The sequence below is a fragment of the Mustela nigripes genome, chromosome 12 (assembly GCF_022355385.1).
Source record: "Mustela nigripes isolate SB6536 chromosome 12, MUSNIG.SB6536, whole genome shotgun sequence".
In the NCBI taxonomy this organism is placed as follows: Eukaryota; Metazoa; Chordata; class Mammalia; order Carnivora; family Mustelidae; genus Mustela; species Mustela nigripes.
In genome coordinates, this window is record NC_081568.1 from 122,697,915 (window position 1) to 122,715,990 (window position 18,076).

General features: G+C 34.3%; 1 protein-coding gene and 1 pseudogene across 1 annotated transcript in view; one reads left to right on the forward strand and one right to left on the reverse strand.

Annotated features, from left to right (window-relative positions):
* ST8SIA4 (ST8 alpha-N-acetyl-neuraminide alpha-2,8-sialyltransferase 4) overlaps window positions 1-18,076 on the reverse strand; it is a 95,761-nt gene that overhangs the window by 64,477 nt on the left and 13,208 nt on the right. Inside the window, 1 exon segment of the mRNA XM_059418294.1 lies at window positions 13,331-13,588. Coding sequence (XP_059274277.1) covers window positions 13,331-13,588 — 258 coding nt within the window.
* LOC132028887 (U2 spliceosomal RNA) lies at window positions 6,289-6,440 on the forward strand (annotated as a pseudogene).

Genomic DNA, 18,076 nt, shown 5'->3' on the forward strand with positions numbered 1-18,076 from the left:
TGTAATGTTATGTGTCAACTGTACTTCAATAAATAAATAAATAAACAGGAAGGTACAAATAAAACTGAGGTAAATGAAACAAAACAACATGAATCCAAAATTTATAGCACAATATCAAAGTTTCAAATGATTCTGATTATCCAAAACATATATTCTCTCTTTTACACACACATGTACACACACATACTATGCTTGTCATTAATGAGAAAACACTCAAAACTACAGACTACAAAACTCTGTAAGTTGAGGTTTTATGTATTGTTTAAAAAATACACACACACACACACACACACACATTTCATGCTCAAAATCACTCGGGTAGTCTTACAGCTGGAACATGAGTTCAACTCTTCAAACTCCCAGTATATTACCTTTCCCATCTATACTCCAGATTTTTAACATTTTTTTAAATTTTTAAAAATTTTTTGAAAGTAAAACTGGTTTTGTTCCCAATTTAAAAACAGTTCTTATGTCCACTGCGTGGGGAAATGGATACACACACACACACACACACACACACAAAATCACTACCAAAAACAGAAATTAAGCTAATACAAACATGAAACACTTTTAAGTCTCCCTCTAAAAGGTAATCACTGTTAACATTTAGTACTATACTGACTGCTAATATTCTAAAAAAATATATATAAAAAAATATTTCCAGTAATGGCATAAGTCAATATACCGAAAAGATTTTGTGGTTCCAAGAACTCTGGTGGATGCCAGTAAAGTAGATTTGGGAAGTGGAAGGTCTTAATCTCTTAGAAAAACGTCAGGGTCCTTTCCCCAAAACTATACTAAATGATGTCGATGTAAAACAGCTTCTCTCTCCCTTTTGATAATACTCATATTTACTGGTTCTTCTTTATTTATTCTTTATGTACCATGACTTCCCAAGGCCCTGACATCATCACATTTACAAAAATCCATATGAATCATTAAAACTTGGTTTTGTTTTTCTTTTGCTAAGAAGTGATACTCTTCTCCTGATTTTGAGGCTTAACATTTGCTTGCAATCATCAGGAGGAAAGGAAACACTCCTGGACCAAAGGAAACAAAAGCCAGACTACAGGATGCAGTATTAAGTAGAAAATGTTATTTCTACAAAATGAACTGATGAGAAGGAAATTTATTCACAAAATATGGCAACAGAAGGAAAAAAAATTGAAACAACTCTGCAAGTTGACAGGACCTATTCCAAAGGTGTCTACTGAATCATAAGAAAATAGAGTCATAGAGTTTCAGAGCCAGAAAGAAATTTATGAGACCATATAGTTCAACTGCCTCATTTGGCATATTGGGAACCTGAAACCCAAAGTGATTTATATTACTTGTTCAAAGTCACACAGCTATATTTAGAGCCAATGTCCTCAGGAGGATCCAGGATTCTGAACTCTCAAATGAATATTATTTTAATTATACTTCATGGGAGAAAACGTAACTGCTTAGCAACAATGACCATTTAACGGCAAATATTTACATCTTCTGTGACCTAGGTCACAGATATAATTTCATACCGTGAATATACTACAAATACATTAATCTTAAACCATCAGAAGGAAGAGAAATTTACATTTATTGAATAAATAATTTGTACTTGGGTTTATATTAGTCAATTTCACACATCTCATTTTATTTCTATACCCACAAAAAATAGAAGGTGAGGACTATTTTCTTCATATGAAATGTGAAGAAACCATGTCTTGGAGAAGTAAATAAATCAGTTAAAGTTGAATATATATATATTAAATGGAAAAGCTGGAACTTGAAATCAGATCCACCTGATTTAAAGATTTATCTCACTTGATTAAAGTGTTAATTCCCTTGAAACAAAAGATCTCAGTCTCCCCCTCACTTATCTGGACTTAGAATATTCTGGCATACTTTTGGCACACAGTGAATAGACTTTTTTTTTTTAAGATTTTATTTATTTGAGAGAGAGGGAGAGAGTCGGGGCAGGGGCAGCAGGAGAGGGAGAGAGAACTCAAGCAGACTGTGTGCTGAGCAACGCGGGGCTCAATTCCAGGACCCAAGATCATGACTTGAGCCAAAGTGAAGGGTTGAACACTTAGGAATGCCTGGGTGGCTCAGTGGGTTAAAGCCTCCGCCTTCGGTTCAGGTCATGATCTCAGGGTCCTGGGATAGAGCCCTGCATCAGGCTGTCTGCTCAGCAGGGAGCCTGCTTCCTCCTCTCTCTCTGCCTGCCTCTCTGCCTACTGTGATCTCTGTCTGTCAAATAAATAAATAAAATCTTAAAAAAAAAAAAAAGAGTTGAATGCTTAACTGACTGAGCCACCTGGGTCCCCCAACAAGCAAATATTAAAAGAAAAGAATTTTCCACAAGATGGTCCGTAGGTCACAACTGGAGAAACTGTTAAACACTATAAAGTCAGTGTTTATTTTTTATTTCTTGTTTTTTTTGTCCACTTTTATTAAGATATAGTTGACACATAATATTGTGTAGGTTGAATGTATACAACATGATGATTTGGTGTATGTATATATTGCGAAATACCTGCCAGAACAAGGATTATTAACATATGCATCACCTCATACAGTTACTATTGTGTGTGTGTGTGGTTTTATATGTTTGATCTGTTTTTTAACCTACTTTGAAGAATGGCTAATGCCATTGTGGGATATCAGACATTATAATGGCATTCCTATTCTTTTCTTTTTTCAAGATTATTTATTTGACAGGGAGATAGAGAGAGAGCACAAATAGGCAGAGAGGCAGGTAGAGGGAGAGGGAGAAGCATACTCTTCGCCCAGCAGGGAGCCCAATGTGGGGTTCGATCCCAGGACCCTGGGATCATGAGCTGAGCTGAAGGCAGCTGCCTTATTAACTGAGTCATCCCAGCACCCCTATAATGGCATTCCTATTCTGCTTTACATGCTAGGTCATCAAAATTTGAAATGTACCCTAATAAAGACAATCTCTCACTGGTCTTATTTCAGAGTAAATATACAACTAAAAACCTCTTGATCTAGTACAGCACAAACTATTATTTCTAATTGAAAAATATGTGTTTCCAATCTTTATTTAAAAATAAAATATTAAACTTTGAGAAGGAGTGGAAAAAGTTCTACTGTTGCTTTCTTTCCCAACTTACTATGTATACTCAGGAAAGTCATTCAAGCTCTCTGTTCTTTGAACAAATAGAGTTTGTTAACCTAAGCTTAACTAATTCAAAGGACCAATGAGGAGAACCAGTTAGGTTTCTTTAAGATTTATTTTTCTGGTATCCAAAAAATGTCACGTTTTAAAATGGAGCACATTCGTGTTTACTACCATTTGCCTTTTCCAGCTATTACGCAATTCATATTATTCCTTTATTTTCTCCATTTGCCTTCTACTCTACCCCTACACTGTCTCTATCTTACTCTGCCCCCTCATTATCTCCACCTTTAAAGAGGGCTTCCAGTCGTACCATTTTTATTCCCTTCTTAATTTACCTTTCACCTAGAAATCTTCCTGAAATTTAAGTTAGGTCATGTCATTCCTCTACAGAGTCGCTTTACAGACCAGACTGTGGGCAAAATGAGCCCAATTTCCTTAGCAAGGCACCTGTGTTACCTGTCTCCCAGTCTCGTACTCCAGCCTCACCTGGTTCCATTGGCCCACACAGCCTTCTATTCCAGAATGCTGAAACCACCTGCAGACTGGAAAAGCTACTTTCTTCTACGCTCTGGCCCCTTTGTGTGTAATGGATACAGTTTGGATTTGGTCTCACTAACTTTTCCCTCCATTCTATATTTACTTTCTCAGTCAACTCAAGTGCTGCTTCTCTCAGGAAATCATCTTGAATGCAGTTTATGTCTCCTCTCCACCTCATTACTAGTCTTACTTCTCTGTACAACTCTAATAAAGCAATTTGCAATGTTATTATTAGTCATTACTTTATCTCCTTCACTAGACCATGATCATTTCAAACTTAGAGACTTGCTTTTCATTTTTGCAGCTCCCATTCCTCATAAGTAGATGGATAAAAGACTGAAGGAGTTAGTTAATAAATTATAAGAAAGATCAAAGTTATGCTATTTATCACTGAAATAATAGGTACTGAAAACTTTCTATTTAATTTTGGGGTAGATACTTTGCCTGTATATCTATTTACAGATGACTTTGTTGAAAAATAGCAAATACTTTAAACCCAAAACTGAAGCCTTATTTAGAAAAAGATCTGTGGGAGGACTGATCACCTGACCATTTGGTAATGCTCAACTGATGTCAGGAAATGATAATTCCCACAACATTATACATTAATATGAGTTATAGCATCTAAGCTTAGTTTATCATCTTACTCTGTCCTATGAGATGGATTTTATCACATTTTGCCTCATCTAGTATCTTCCTTATTGAGTGCTCTTCCTGTTTTTTTCCTTTTATTTATATATTATCATGGTCCTTTAAAACCCCAACAAGAATAAACAAGCCAACAAACTCAAAGGGCCTTGCTTGGACTATAGGATACATTGTAAATCCTTAACAGGGCGTAATGATTCTTCATCATGTAATTTTCAACATACCTTGACATTTCCCCTTCCATACTGTTTCTCATTATGAACCTCAGAGTAGACTGATCCCAAACTCTATCTATCCCAAGACCAGGGAAATTATTTACCTTTATGCTTACTGGTCTCTTTGCCTTAGATCCCTCTTTTCCACTTGTTGAATGACAAATCATCCAGATGTACAATTATTTACTTATTTTTATTTGTCATGCTTATAAAATGCTTTGAAACATAAGCAACTGTTCATGTTTGGATAGATTCCTAGAACTGGAGTTAGTGAATAAAGAAATACACTACTTGTAAGGTTGGTAGACATTATCAACCTGATTTTTGGAATAGTTACATCAATTTACACAACTGAAAGCATTTCACGGGAATGCCAATATCAACACAAGTTTGCACTTAATATTAAGAGTTTTAATTTAAAATCCTTGCTAGATTTGCTAGATTAGAAATTGTAATTTTTTAAAATAATGAATTTTTAGAGAATGAGATAAGCATTTTAAGACAATGTTCTAAAATTTAAAATAGTTAACACTTATTTCCATTAAAAAAAAATCTCTTCTAGATAAAATCTTCTCATCTGGTGGCACCTGGGTGGCTCAGTGGATTAAGCCTCTGTCTTCAACTCAGGTCATGATCTCAGGGTCCTGGGATCGAGTCCCACATCGGGCTCCCTGCTCAGCAGGGAGCCTGCTTCCTCCTCTCTCTCTCTCTCTGCCTGCCTCTCTGCCTACTTGTGATCTCTCTCTCTGTCATATAAATAAATAAAATCTTAAAAAAAAAAATCATCTCATCCAAGGAATTATATGACTGGGGGAAAAAAGTTAGAGCTTTACTTCAGATCACAATCCATAATGAAGTCCATATTTGGCTTTAAGTTAAATTTTAAAAATAATAAGAAATTATAAATAATTATAATAAAATGGGAATTCTGATTTTTCCTTAGAAAAAAGATTTTATGATTAATATCAATGGAAATCACAAAGGTAGTTTTATATAAGCTATAAAATTTCATAAATTCAAAATATGAATAAATATTAAGTAAAAACATGGAAGAAATTAAATGGAGTGAATATCGCATATGCAATGGAACTATCCCTAAAGTAGTAAATGGGTATTTTAATCAAAACAAACTTTTAAAAATCTTTCTAATGCCTTGGATCTGGCTCACTACTAGAAACTTCACTGTTTATAGTTAACATTTGAGTTAAGGACAAATGTTCTCTGGGATAGTGAAGAGGAAACGATCAAGGTCATTTTTATGAACACACTGAAAAGCAGAAATATTTTTTTCTTTCCCAGAAAGAGTCTATTTTGCTATACGAATTAGCATTCATAGGTCAAGAGGATGATTTAAAGTTTGCCCTAAATTACCCACTGGTGGAGAATCAAGAATTGATTGAGTCATAAAATGCACTGTATCAGTCAAGTCAATTCCTCCATCTTTTTCTTTTTTAAAACATATTATCCCTTCTTTTAGGAAGCTAGATAATCATAAAATAATAAACATTTTTATCTTATTGCTTTAGTTTCCTGAAGAAATGTATGTCTTTACTACAGTTGTTCCTAATAATACAAACTCAGATTTTACAGACACTCCTATCTGAGAAGAATTCCTGTCTCTTTGCATTCTATATTTTCTTTATGTTATTCAGTGTCAACTCTATACATATTTGATAAATTTGGAGAAAGTATACTTCTTGTTCATATCAGACAGTGAGAATTTATTTTTCTAGTCAATGGCCATGGCTATTAGGAAATGTAGTGACAATCGCTTCTCGGCCTTTTGGCTAAGATCAAGTGTAGGAAATGTAGTGACAAATTTAATTTTCAACTATGACACTTAAACAATATGTGTATTAGTAACATATTAAGCTTTATAGTTTATGCATTTCTTTACTATATTTTCCAACTAACACTTAGAAAAACATTTTTAAATAATAGGCCTATATTATCATCATCACTGGACAGTGGAAAAATGATGTTTAGGTATTTATCCAATATTATGCTTCTATTAACTACCAGGAACCCAGCTCTTTGACTCTCAGTATTTAGGGCATTTCACCATACTGCTCTTCATATTTTTGTATTTTCTTTTTAGTTGTAAGGGTTTAAATGACCTTTACTTATATATGACTCCTCTTACATATTACTTTTGAAATTCAGTATATAATAATACATGCACACAAATCACATTTTTCTTAAGTCCTACATTAATTTGTTCACTCTGTAAATAAATAGCATAGACCTCAACATATCAATTTTGGTGCTAGATCCTGAAGACACAGGTTAAATAAACATACTGGGACTTCCAGCTTGCCTAGAGCTTAGTGTCCACATATACAGAGATGTCCAATACATCTCCAAACTTAATACATGTAAAAATCACATGAGCACTGTGATCATTCCAATTTTAGTATATGTGCTGCCGAAGCGAGCACCTGAGCACTGTGATGAAATGCACATTCTGATTCAGCAGGTCTGGTACAAGTTCTAAGATTCTCTATTTTTAACAAGCTTCCAGGTGATACCAACACTGGCAGTTCAGAATTACAATTTGAGTAGCCAGATTTACTTATATAAACATATATACAAACATAGGTAGGTAGATAATTTTAATTGATCTCTCATTGCTAGTTTTGTATTTTTAGAAAAAATATATGAACCAAAAAGGAAATTAGGAGGGAGCTGGTCAACCATGGCAGGAACTAAGGATGATGACCAAGAAAGGAGAAACCAAGCAAACAGAAGATGGTGATGTAGGCGAGAGGGAAGATGGGGACAGGATAGCACAGAGAAAAAGGAGGTAGGGGCGCCTGGGTGGCTCAGTGGGTTAAGCCTCTGCCTTCAGCCCAGGTCATGATCCCAGAGTCCTGGGATCGAGGCCCGCATCAGGCTCTCTGCTCAGCAAGGAGCCTGCCTCCCCCTCCCTCTCTGCCTGCCTCTCTGCCTACTCTGTCTGTCTGTCAAATAAATAAATTAAAAAAAAAAAAAAAGAAAGAAAAAGAAAAAGGAGGTATAAAGAAAAGAATAAATGAACAAAATTAAATTTGGAATTCCAACTAGCCCAAACAGAAAATGTGTTTTATAGTTCTTAGTTAACCATTTCTTTATCACTTAAGTCATACTTGTGATTCCTAGTACCTCTCTTTAAGCACAGTGAGGAGCCCCAGATGATGGTTAAAAAATAACAGTTACCAGTTGCAACTGTTAATGAATTCCTTCCTCAGAAGATTCCACATAATGTCAAAGGTAGTACAGAGGCGGACCAAGTTTACTTTTATCAAAGTGGACATAGCCTCTCTTCTATGAAAAACAAGTAAAGATGGGTTGCCTGACATTTCCTACAATCACCAGATAACCCAGAAAAAGGAAAAAGGAAAGTACGCACAATCATTTCCCCACACCAAAGTGGGGTTGAGAAGATTACGGAAGATAGAATGAGGGTTTGTTCTCCATCATCTCTCATTATCAATATTAAGAAATACCTGAATATTTTTGTCATTAAAAAAATCACTATTGCTAAACTTATAAAATTCTTGAGCATAGACCACACAAATATTAGAATGTATTATAACATAAATTCACATGGGAGTAAATTATCTGAAAAAAAATTGAAAAATAACTTCAGGAAAGTTTAAAAGCACTTTAAATATTGTTTTCCAAAGTCCAAAACAATTTTCACGGCTTGGTGTTAAGATATACACTGTTATAATAATTTTACAACTATACAAAGTTTAAAAAAAGATTTAAAGGATACTTTTAAACAAATTGTTTTTGTTTAAAAGTAGCTTTCTAAACCTATTTTCCTTTGTCTATGATGATATGGAAATGATATATATTGTCTTCTAAACTCTAAATTCTTGAAATTCTACAGCATACTTTTAGGTATGTCCATGTGGAATAAACAGGACAGATATTTTGTAGAGCAATTCTATCACTTGTGGACTCTGTGAGTAGGGGAATTGTGGATGACGTTTAGATGAAGAGATGTAGTTTACACAATAATCTCAGTTTCTAAATTAGTGAAGTAAAGCACAGAAAGAAGTCCAACTTCAATGAATAACATTACTGTGAACTCTGCTTGGACTTGAACTCTATACTGGGTAAGGCTTTTCCTATGTAGCACTGATTTTCTCTCTCCAACAGTGAGCATATGTCAAGCCTCCCAAATACAAAATATATACATTCATATCAATAGGATAATTTCTCTAATGCTTACCAATTTTTAATGTAGTGATGAAGAGTCTAGTGATATTCTTCTTGTTCATGGGATATTAAAAAGAGCGACTGGAATGAAATCTGGCTCAGAGAAAGTGCTATTCAAACTATTCCACAGATTGTTTGTCAAGTGTAAAAGTAGGCCCGGATATCCTACAGTGCAACTATAGAAGAAGTCACAGGCTCTTTAGAGTGACTGGAATATTGTTCTGTATCTTGTAAGGTGATTGAGTCTATATATGGCTTAGCTAATTCTGTAAAGTATGTAATGTAGCTGTTCAGTATGTTCTGGTTAGCGTATGTCAGGCTGTCAAGACAGTTCATGGCACTATACTAATATCTTGTAATGCCCTACAGTATCTTCTTAGAATGTACTGTGTGTGACATCCGAAGATTTGTTACCTATCTAGAGTTCTTCTGGAATATTTCAAAGACTTCATGTAAAATTCTGAGTTTGAACAGTCTCATTCAGTACAGGAAGTATACCTCATACTCTCTTTCAAATATTTTCTATCATTCTGCATAATTTGAAGTACCAATGCTGGCCAATGAAATATTTTAGATTTTACCATGTGTCTTTAGAGACTTCTCATTTCAGTGATTATTCAGAGACAGGCCTCCTGCAAGAAGGAATGTAATGTGAAGATAATCATTCTGTAATTGAATTCCACTCATGACTGGCCCATGGTTGGCACTCATAAAGTTGTGGGTTTTTTTTTTTCTTTTAAGATTTTATTTATTTATCTGACAGAGGGAGACACAGCAAGAGAGGGAACACAAGCAGGGGCAGTGGGAGAGGGAGAAGCAGGCTTCCCGCCAAGCAGGGAGCCCGATGGCAGGGCTCAATCACAGCACTCCGTGATCAGTACCTGAGCCAAAGGCAAATGCCTAATGACTGAGCTACCCAGGCGCCCCTGGCACCCATCAAGTTTTGTTGCATGAATGAAATAATGTAGTAAGTTACTAGTCCTTTGGAGAAAATAATTTAATGTAATGACAGAAAGAATAATACCAAACAGATGTATTTCAATGGGTAGAACTGTAGTTAATGTGGCACTTGGATGGGAGAAGAATTTGAGAGAATCATTTGTGAAGGCCTCTCAATGTCCTGGTTCTAGAAATACCAGTACAAAGGAATGTTTCACAATTTTAAAATCACATATATTTTTCCTTCTTTGGTCTATACACAAAATTAAAATAATGTTAGAAGTGTAACAGTAGCCAACTGAGTGTTTGGAATGTCTTCTTTTTATTAATTAATAAAATAAAGCTATCATTAGGCCTAAAATTGTACTTCTCTTTTCTTAAAAATGCCCTAGATACAGATTTTATTTGAAGAGAAGAAGAGCTTATCCCAGACAGGAAAAGAGAATATTGGAGATAAAATTATACATCCCACAGAACATTCTTTCTGTATAGATCCCAGCCTGTGCCAACTCCACGGATACAGAAGCACATAAAAGAAAGTCATAGTCTCCTCTGGTTTCAGGTGGCAGATTCAGAGAATTCAAAATGCCTATATCCAGAGAAGTAGGTCTAATGAATAATATTAAAATAATATTTCCCTTCCTGCCATCTGTGACAACATGGATTGAGATTGAGGATACTCTGCTGAGTGAAGTCAGAGAAACACATTGTATATGGCTTAATGTGGACTCTGTTACTTAAGAACATTTCACTGTTATTAAAAAAATAATATATATATATATATAATGCATACACACATATATAATACACACACACACATATATATTTAAAATGCAAACATACACATAGATTTTACAAATAAATTCAGTATTTTATCAGTTATTAGAGAATCTAAACTAGGCTTTAACTTATTTTTCTATCTTTCTCTTACTTAAAATATCATATTGACCAGAGCTTTTATTTTGTATAATGTCCCACTGAAGCCAACATTTAATTTAATTGATTAATTCATGATACAAACTGCCACTAAAGGAATCTATTTTTTAGGAGAGAAAAATGCATGGTGTGTGTGTGTGTGTGTGTGTGTGTTTGTATTTATGAATAGCTACCATTATATGTGCAAACACACATATAGGCACTTTTCACAGAATAATTTTGAAATACTTATGTGGGGTCTTAAAAATAGCATTCTCCAAAATCATATTCACAGGACAATATGCCACGTATATATGCCATGCGCTCTTCCCACAGTACTACAACTGCTTGGAAGAATAGGTAACTGTTGGCATATAATAATGCACTGTACATCATTATACAAAAAAAAAAAAAAACCCAGCATTTTAGTTCTATAAAGTCTATTTATATTATATTTTATTTCTATAAAGTCCTTTTGAAAAAACTAAAGATGAGGCTTAATTAATGTGAAATGAAGATTTTCTCTACAAGTAATGCTTTAGTTTATTAAGTTAGAGGTCAGGTTGAATGTAATACCTAGATGAACCTGATCCATGAGGGGTCACTAGACTAATCGGCGCAGTCCAGGCATGATGTACCTCTCTTAACAAAATACCATTTGCTCAAATACCAGTAAGTGACTTGTAACAGATAGATAACAAAGTTCTGGAGATATAATGTATAACATAGTGATTATAGTGAATAATACTGTAATACGTATTTCAAAGTTACTAAAATACTAGGTCTTAATTGTTCTTATTATAAGAAAGAAGTGTAATTATGTGGACTGACAGAAGTATTAAGACTACAGTCTTAATTTCAGAATCAGAAATGGGGCTGAACCCAGTAAGTTATATATAGATACCAAGGTTTAAGCTATATAGAGCCCAGGGTTAAAGCTTAGAGGGATATAAGAACAAGGAGTCAGTCACATGCAGATCCAGTATTAAACTTCAAAATTCTTTCCTTTACATTGGAATTAATTTCTATTTCTGTAAAATCTTTACTTCATTTTTCCTGACCTCTGATTTTGTCTCTTCAGAAATTTTAGAAGCCTTGTTTTTTTTTTTTAATTATATATTTTTTAATTTGTCAGAGAGACAGAGAGCACAAGCAGGGCGAATAGCAGGTAGAGGGAGAAGCAGACTCCCCGCTGAGCAGAGAGCCTGTGGGACTCCATCCTATGACCCTGGGATCATGACCTGAGTTGAAAGCCATTTAACCCACTGAACCACCCAAGCATCCTAGCCTTCCTTAGTTTTTCTTCACAACGATCTTCACACAGTCTTCAATGTTTGGAGCTCATTACCTCCATTTCCAGTGTCATTCCCTAATTAAGTATTTCCCTCCTTTTTAGAGACAATTTTGTTTGTACATCTACATGTTGACAGAGACCCTCTCCCCCAACCACAACTCAGTCCAATCAATTTAAGAGTTCAGGTTTATAAAGGCTCAGCTGGATCTACAATCAATCTTTGATTCTGCTTCCAATGGAGAAAAGGTAAAACAATAAAGTAAAATGTTCATAGTTATATTCATTGTTATTCACCTGGTAGTGTTCTATTATAATAATTTTTCATGGCTATTATTGTTTTATGGAGAAAATTGCCTATTTATGGTTAATACTTATATAATTAATTACATTTATTTTAAAGACTATATTTCAAATAGTTCATTCAAGATCTATACTTTCACAGGCTGACTTCCAGCATAACCTCAAGACTCCAGACCATCAACAGAGCAAATTGGTATACCTTCCTGTCTATCTTCACATTGAAACATTTCATATTCAACATACATACTTCATTCATTCAGCAAATTTTCCCGAAGAACTAAAACAAGTCAAAACATATGTCTCGATGCATGAACTGGAAATGGAAAGCTAATATCTATGTTGTCATCACAATCCCATTTCTATTGCTTTGTTTCTTTCAGTTCATCTAAAGTTAACCAAACACATGACTCATCAAACATCTGCTGACCATCAATGAAATATGTTTAGTTATGTGAGAAAAAGCAAAAACCAAAATATACTATCATACACAAATATCACATATAAAGATTAATGCAGGCAATTTGGTGCAAGATATAAAATGTAAACTTGTGTATATACTTTTTAAAAACTTTATAAACTTGTCATATTCTTAGGATCTAATAAATAATTGTCATTAAAAGGGTAAAATTACTTATATCTATTACATCATTACACAGAAATGTTCAAATATAATTTATTGTATGTAAAAAGGATTAAAAATATCAATTAAGTGGATTGAATGAATTAATCCATTCACCAATATAAAAATTAACTATTAATTAACTAATAAATAACCATTAACTATATTAGTGAATGAATTAATATTAAATTAATGACATAAAGAAAAACCATTAATAAAAGTAATTTTCCTGTGTATTAATTCTAATATAATTATCATTTGGCCAAAAAAAAAAGCTATTATGAATCTTACTGCTATAATAAGATACAATAATTTCCTTTCTTTTCAGTGATACAGTAATTTTAATTTTATATCCCAGGGTAAACGTAAATTTGGATACTACACAGAAAAACTTAACATAAATAAGTATTTGAACTTTCAATAATCCTTAACATTAATATAGAATTATACTAGAATTATACGTTTCTGTCAGTTTTCTATACCTCAGTAAAACATTTTGGAAGAAACTACAATCTTAGGAACAGAAGAATGCTCACCTTATTACAAAGTTGTGACTGTCAATCTCCTTTCCACATTCACTATCTAGCAGAATGCCAGAATTTCCAACAACTGCACAGGTCTTAAATCTGCGATTTTTCATTGGTGAGACTTCAGGTAGGAGGCTGTGAAGATCCTGAGAAATATTTAATGTCCTGCGCCTGTCTAGCACATAGTGTATGACATCACCAGGCTTAAAACTGCTCTTGACTACTGAGACATCTCTTTCCGCATCTAGGAAACGAAGAATGTTCTTCCTATATTGAAATACAAGCAAAGTTTTCCATTAATGACAACATATCCAAGAGATGGTACTATCATGTACAAAATAAGATATGAGAAAATGTAAACTGAACATTATTAATCTTAAATTATAAGGTGGTACTTAAACCTACCAATTAAATAGATTCTACTGATACTGAATTTGTTCTTAAAAAATCACTTGCATAGAGTTTCTCAACGATTGGTAAATAAATATAATATATAGTATATAGTATATACATCTATTTATAGAGTGAAAAAAGATACAGAAAATATATTTGGGTATAGCCACTGTGGAAAACAATATGGAAATTCCTCAAAAAATTAAAAACAGAACTATCTTACAACCCAACAATCACATGACCAAGTATTGACCCAGAGGATACAAAAATACTGATTCATAGGTTCCCATACACCCCAAAGTTTATAGCAGCACTGTTAGAAATAGTGAAATTATAGAAAGAGCCCAAATGTCCATCAGCTGATGAATGGATAAAGAATGGATAAAGAGATGTGATATATACACTCAACCATCAAAAAGAATGAAATCTTGCTATTTGCAGCAACGTGGGTGGAGCTAGAGTATATTATGCTAAGCAAAATCCATCAGAGAAAGACAAATAGCATACGATTTCACTCCTATGTGGAATTTAAGAAACAAAACAGATGAACATATGGGAAGAGAAAAAAAGAAAAAGAGAGAGACTCTTAACTATAAAGAACAAACTGAGGGTTTCTGGAAGGAAGGTGGGCAGGAGATGGGCTAAATGGGTGATGGGTATTAAGGAAGGCACTGATTGTGATGAGCACTGGGTATTATCTAAGTGATGAATCACTAAATTCTACTCCTGAAACCAGGATTATACTATACGTTAACTAACAAAAATTTAAATAAAAACTTGAAGAAAAAAAATAAGAAAAATTAGTTTATTAAATAAAATGAAAATACCATGATTTGGCTTTGCATAACTAGATATTCTGCTAGCTTTAATTAATTCTCTATAATAATTTTGTTTTGTTTAATATTGTCTAGTTAAGGTAAACAGAAATAACTCAAAGTGGTTTGGAATCATATCTCACTTAATTCTATTAAAAGGATTAAATTTCCTAATACGTTTATACACATTAATCCAAATCATGTGTATATTACAATTATTTGAAGAAGAGTTAAAACTATACGATCTGAAAGTTTCCTTTGAAGCTCAAGAATCCAGGAAGAAAAATGGGTATGTTAGAGGAAAAAAAATGGATAGACAGAACACCACACAATGCCTGGCAGAGATAGCTAATTGTTCCTTAGTGTTCTTCCTTCCAGTCTTCCTTTTAGTATTTGTATCTTCTAAGTTTTACTGAGGCACATGAATCTTCAACTAGAAAATTTCCATTTACATACCCAAGTGCATCTGGGGATCATGTGCATGGCTATACAAGAGAGAAATAAACTTCCAACTTGTTTGAACTATAGTATTTTAAAATATCACCCTCTTTTGTTACGGAAGCTTAGCCTATCCCACACATGATAAAAAGAAACCAGTAACAGATGTGAGATGTTGAATAAACAAGTAGGTAAATGCTAAGTTAGATGGTGGAAAATGAAAATAAAGATATAGCTAGTTAGAAAGCTAGCGACCTTGGCATTATATAGCAAAGCACTTGATAAAATGGTTGTCTGAAGTAATTTGGAAGTCAAATCCTATATCTAATAAGCCTGTTGCTCTTGGAGACATGGTTAAAAAGTGTTTGTATGCTGTTTCATGTTAGTTGCCCCTTCTAGCAAGGCACTAAAAAAGCAAAGTCAGGAATGAAACAGCCAAGTTGCAGGCTCAGAAGGTAGGAATGTCTCTGGCAATAAATGGCCTGTATGTAAACTGTGTGTAGACTGTGTGAAAGTGTGGAAACTGAGACCTCCAAAATGTTTTTAATACCCCAGTTAGCAAGAAATAAAACTATAGATCAGAGTCATTCCAGGAGCAAGAGTCATTGCCTTCCCACCGGAGTTTATAGATTCAAGTAAGTTGGGCGGAAAAGGAAGGGAGAAAAGGGTTAGGCTAGAACAGGGAGAGTCAGAGACTGAAGAACTATTCAGGTGAAATCTTTGAGTGCAGTTACTTATCCCAGGAATGAAGTATAAGGAAATGGCCCAGGAGCCTACTAAGTTTTTGAGGGAATTATATAGCCAAAGAAACTATGAGCCTGCCTACAAAAGTCCGGGACCACCTCATTCTCCAGCGACCAAACACATACCAGTTAGAAGCAATCTGGGAAAACCCTCTCCAGACTGGAGATTGGATATTATTTACAGAAGTGCTCTTATTGTAAGCTTGTATTTCCAGAGTGCTAAAAACAATACCATTAATAAAACATTTAAGATACGACAGACATCGTTTCCTTTAGTGCTGTTACTATTTAAGCTCTATCCATTCATAAATTTTAGTACTGAGACAATATGACCTACTCACATTATTCCACCAAAAGGGCAATTCTCCCAGTCCCAGGTACAAGCCAGAAACATGGCTAGCAAGAAGAGATGGAAAATAAGTCAAATATTTCTTTTTTGTTTATTTTGGTTTGCTTTAAATAGGTCCCGGTTTAATTTGTAGTCTTATTAGAAAACCAGTTGGCTGAAAACTTTGGCCAGGTTTGATACATAAGAGATACATCCATTAACTCTCATAAGGGATACATAAGGGATACATCCATTAACTCTTTGGAAAAGAAAATATTTTTTTGAATTTTTTTCTTCAATCAGAATATCAGGTTCATTAAGTAGAATTTATACAGGAAAGCTTGTGTAAATGCCTACAGATGAAATTTAAAAATTAATAGTAATACTATCAGGCACCATAACGGTTCATCTTAACAAAGTACAGATTACATATGAAAACAATTGCCAGGGAAATCAACAACTTTCAGGTGTATGAACAGGAGAAAACTGACAAGTCTTGCCTTATGGTAAGCACATTTAGTTCTTCACAAAAGTTAAGCAGCACCAGGAAGAGCAATCCATAGAAACTTCTGTATCTACTTATTAACTACCATTTGTTTGGGGGAAAAAATTTAGCAATGCCTGACACCTGTATTTCAAAAAATAATCTCATTTCCTGTGGAAATGACAAGGCTGGCTCTAAAATAAAAATTGCACGGATGTGGTCAAATCACCAAACTAGCTGGTATTATCATTTTCCTTTGAACATAGTTTAAAGTGTGCGTTTTAGATACTTGAAGTTGTAACTTGTAAGCAGTGAAATGTTTACAAGTGTGAAGCGAATAGACCAGAGATTCAGATTTGGAAGAAGACTCTTTAACTTGGAAATCCAAAAGGGAAAATCCCTTTATTCACAAAACAAGTTAACACTTCTATGCTTGTCAACTGATGGTACAAGGGACTTTCCAATAATAGCATCTTTGCTGTCTTAAAGAAATTTAGCAGCAAAATATTTTAAACACAGGTCTTCGACATTCCTGAGTATAAGAGAACATCTTTAATGTGTTCACTCTTAGAGAAAATTGATACTAAAATGTAAAACGTGGACAACAAGAGTTCAGCGAAATTTCAGGGACACCTGGGGGGCTTAGTTCGCTAAGTGTCTGCCTTGGGTTCATGTCAAGATACCAAGGTCAGGGATTGAGCCCTGTGTAGGGCTCCCTACTCAATGGGGGAGCCTGCTTCTCCCTCTCCCTCTGTTCCTCCCTGGGATCATGCTCTCTCTTTCTCACTCTCAAAAAAATAAATAAAATCTTTAAAAAGAAAAAAAGTTGAGCAAAATTTCTAAAGATACCACATTGCCTAACTCTTGAGATAAAGGACCTAATTATTAAATGCAGATAATACTATGTGTTCTTCCAATATTGTTTTTATAGGCTCAATGATTGCTTATTCTGTTAGAGCAGTATTTGCATTTTTAAACTGTAAGAAGGGTAAAAGGAAACCTTGAATGTTTCCAGTATGTTCTTTTTCTTATACTGAACTAAATTTCAGTTTCCATGTTAGGGTTTACATCTATGCATGGAATATTATTTGAGCTAAGATTCCTGGTATAAGATTCAAGAAAAACTGAAAATAATTACAATGAGTGAGCAATATTGTGGCTTCAATGCTTAATATTTTTTTGGAAACAGTAAAGAAAGGTTAGGGTCTTTTTTTTTCCCCCTCCCTAGCAAGCTGTAGTGATTTTTTATTTTATTTTTTATTTTTTGTTTTTTTTTTTTTTTAAAGATTTTATTTATTTATTTGACAGAGAGAGATCACAAGTAGGCAGAGAGGCAGACAGAGAGAGAGAGAGGAGTAAGCAGGCTCCCCGCTGAGCAGAGAGCCCGATGCGGGACTCGATCCCAGGACCCCGAGATCATGACCTGAGCCGAAGGCAGAGGCTTTAACCCACTGAGCCACCCAGGTGCCCCAATAACTAAAATTCTTTAAAAAATAAAATAAGGGCACCTGGGTGGCTCAGTGGGTTAAGCCACTGCCTTTGGCTCAGGTCATG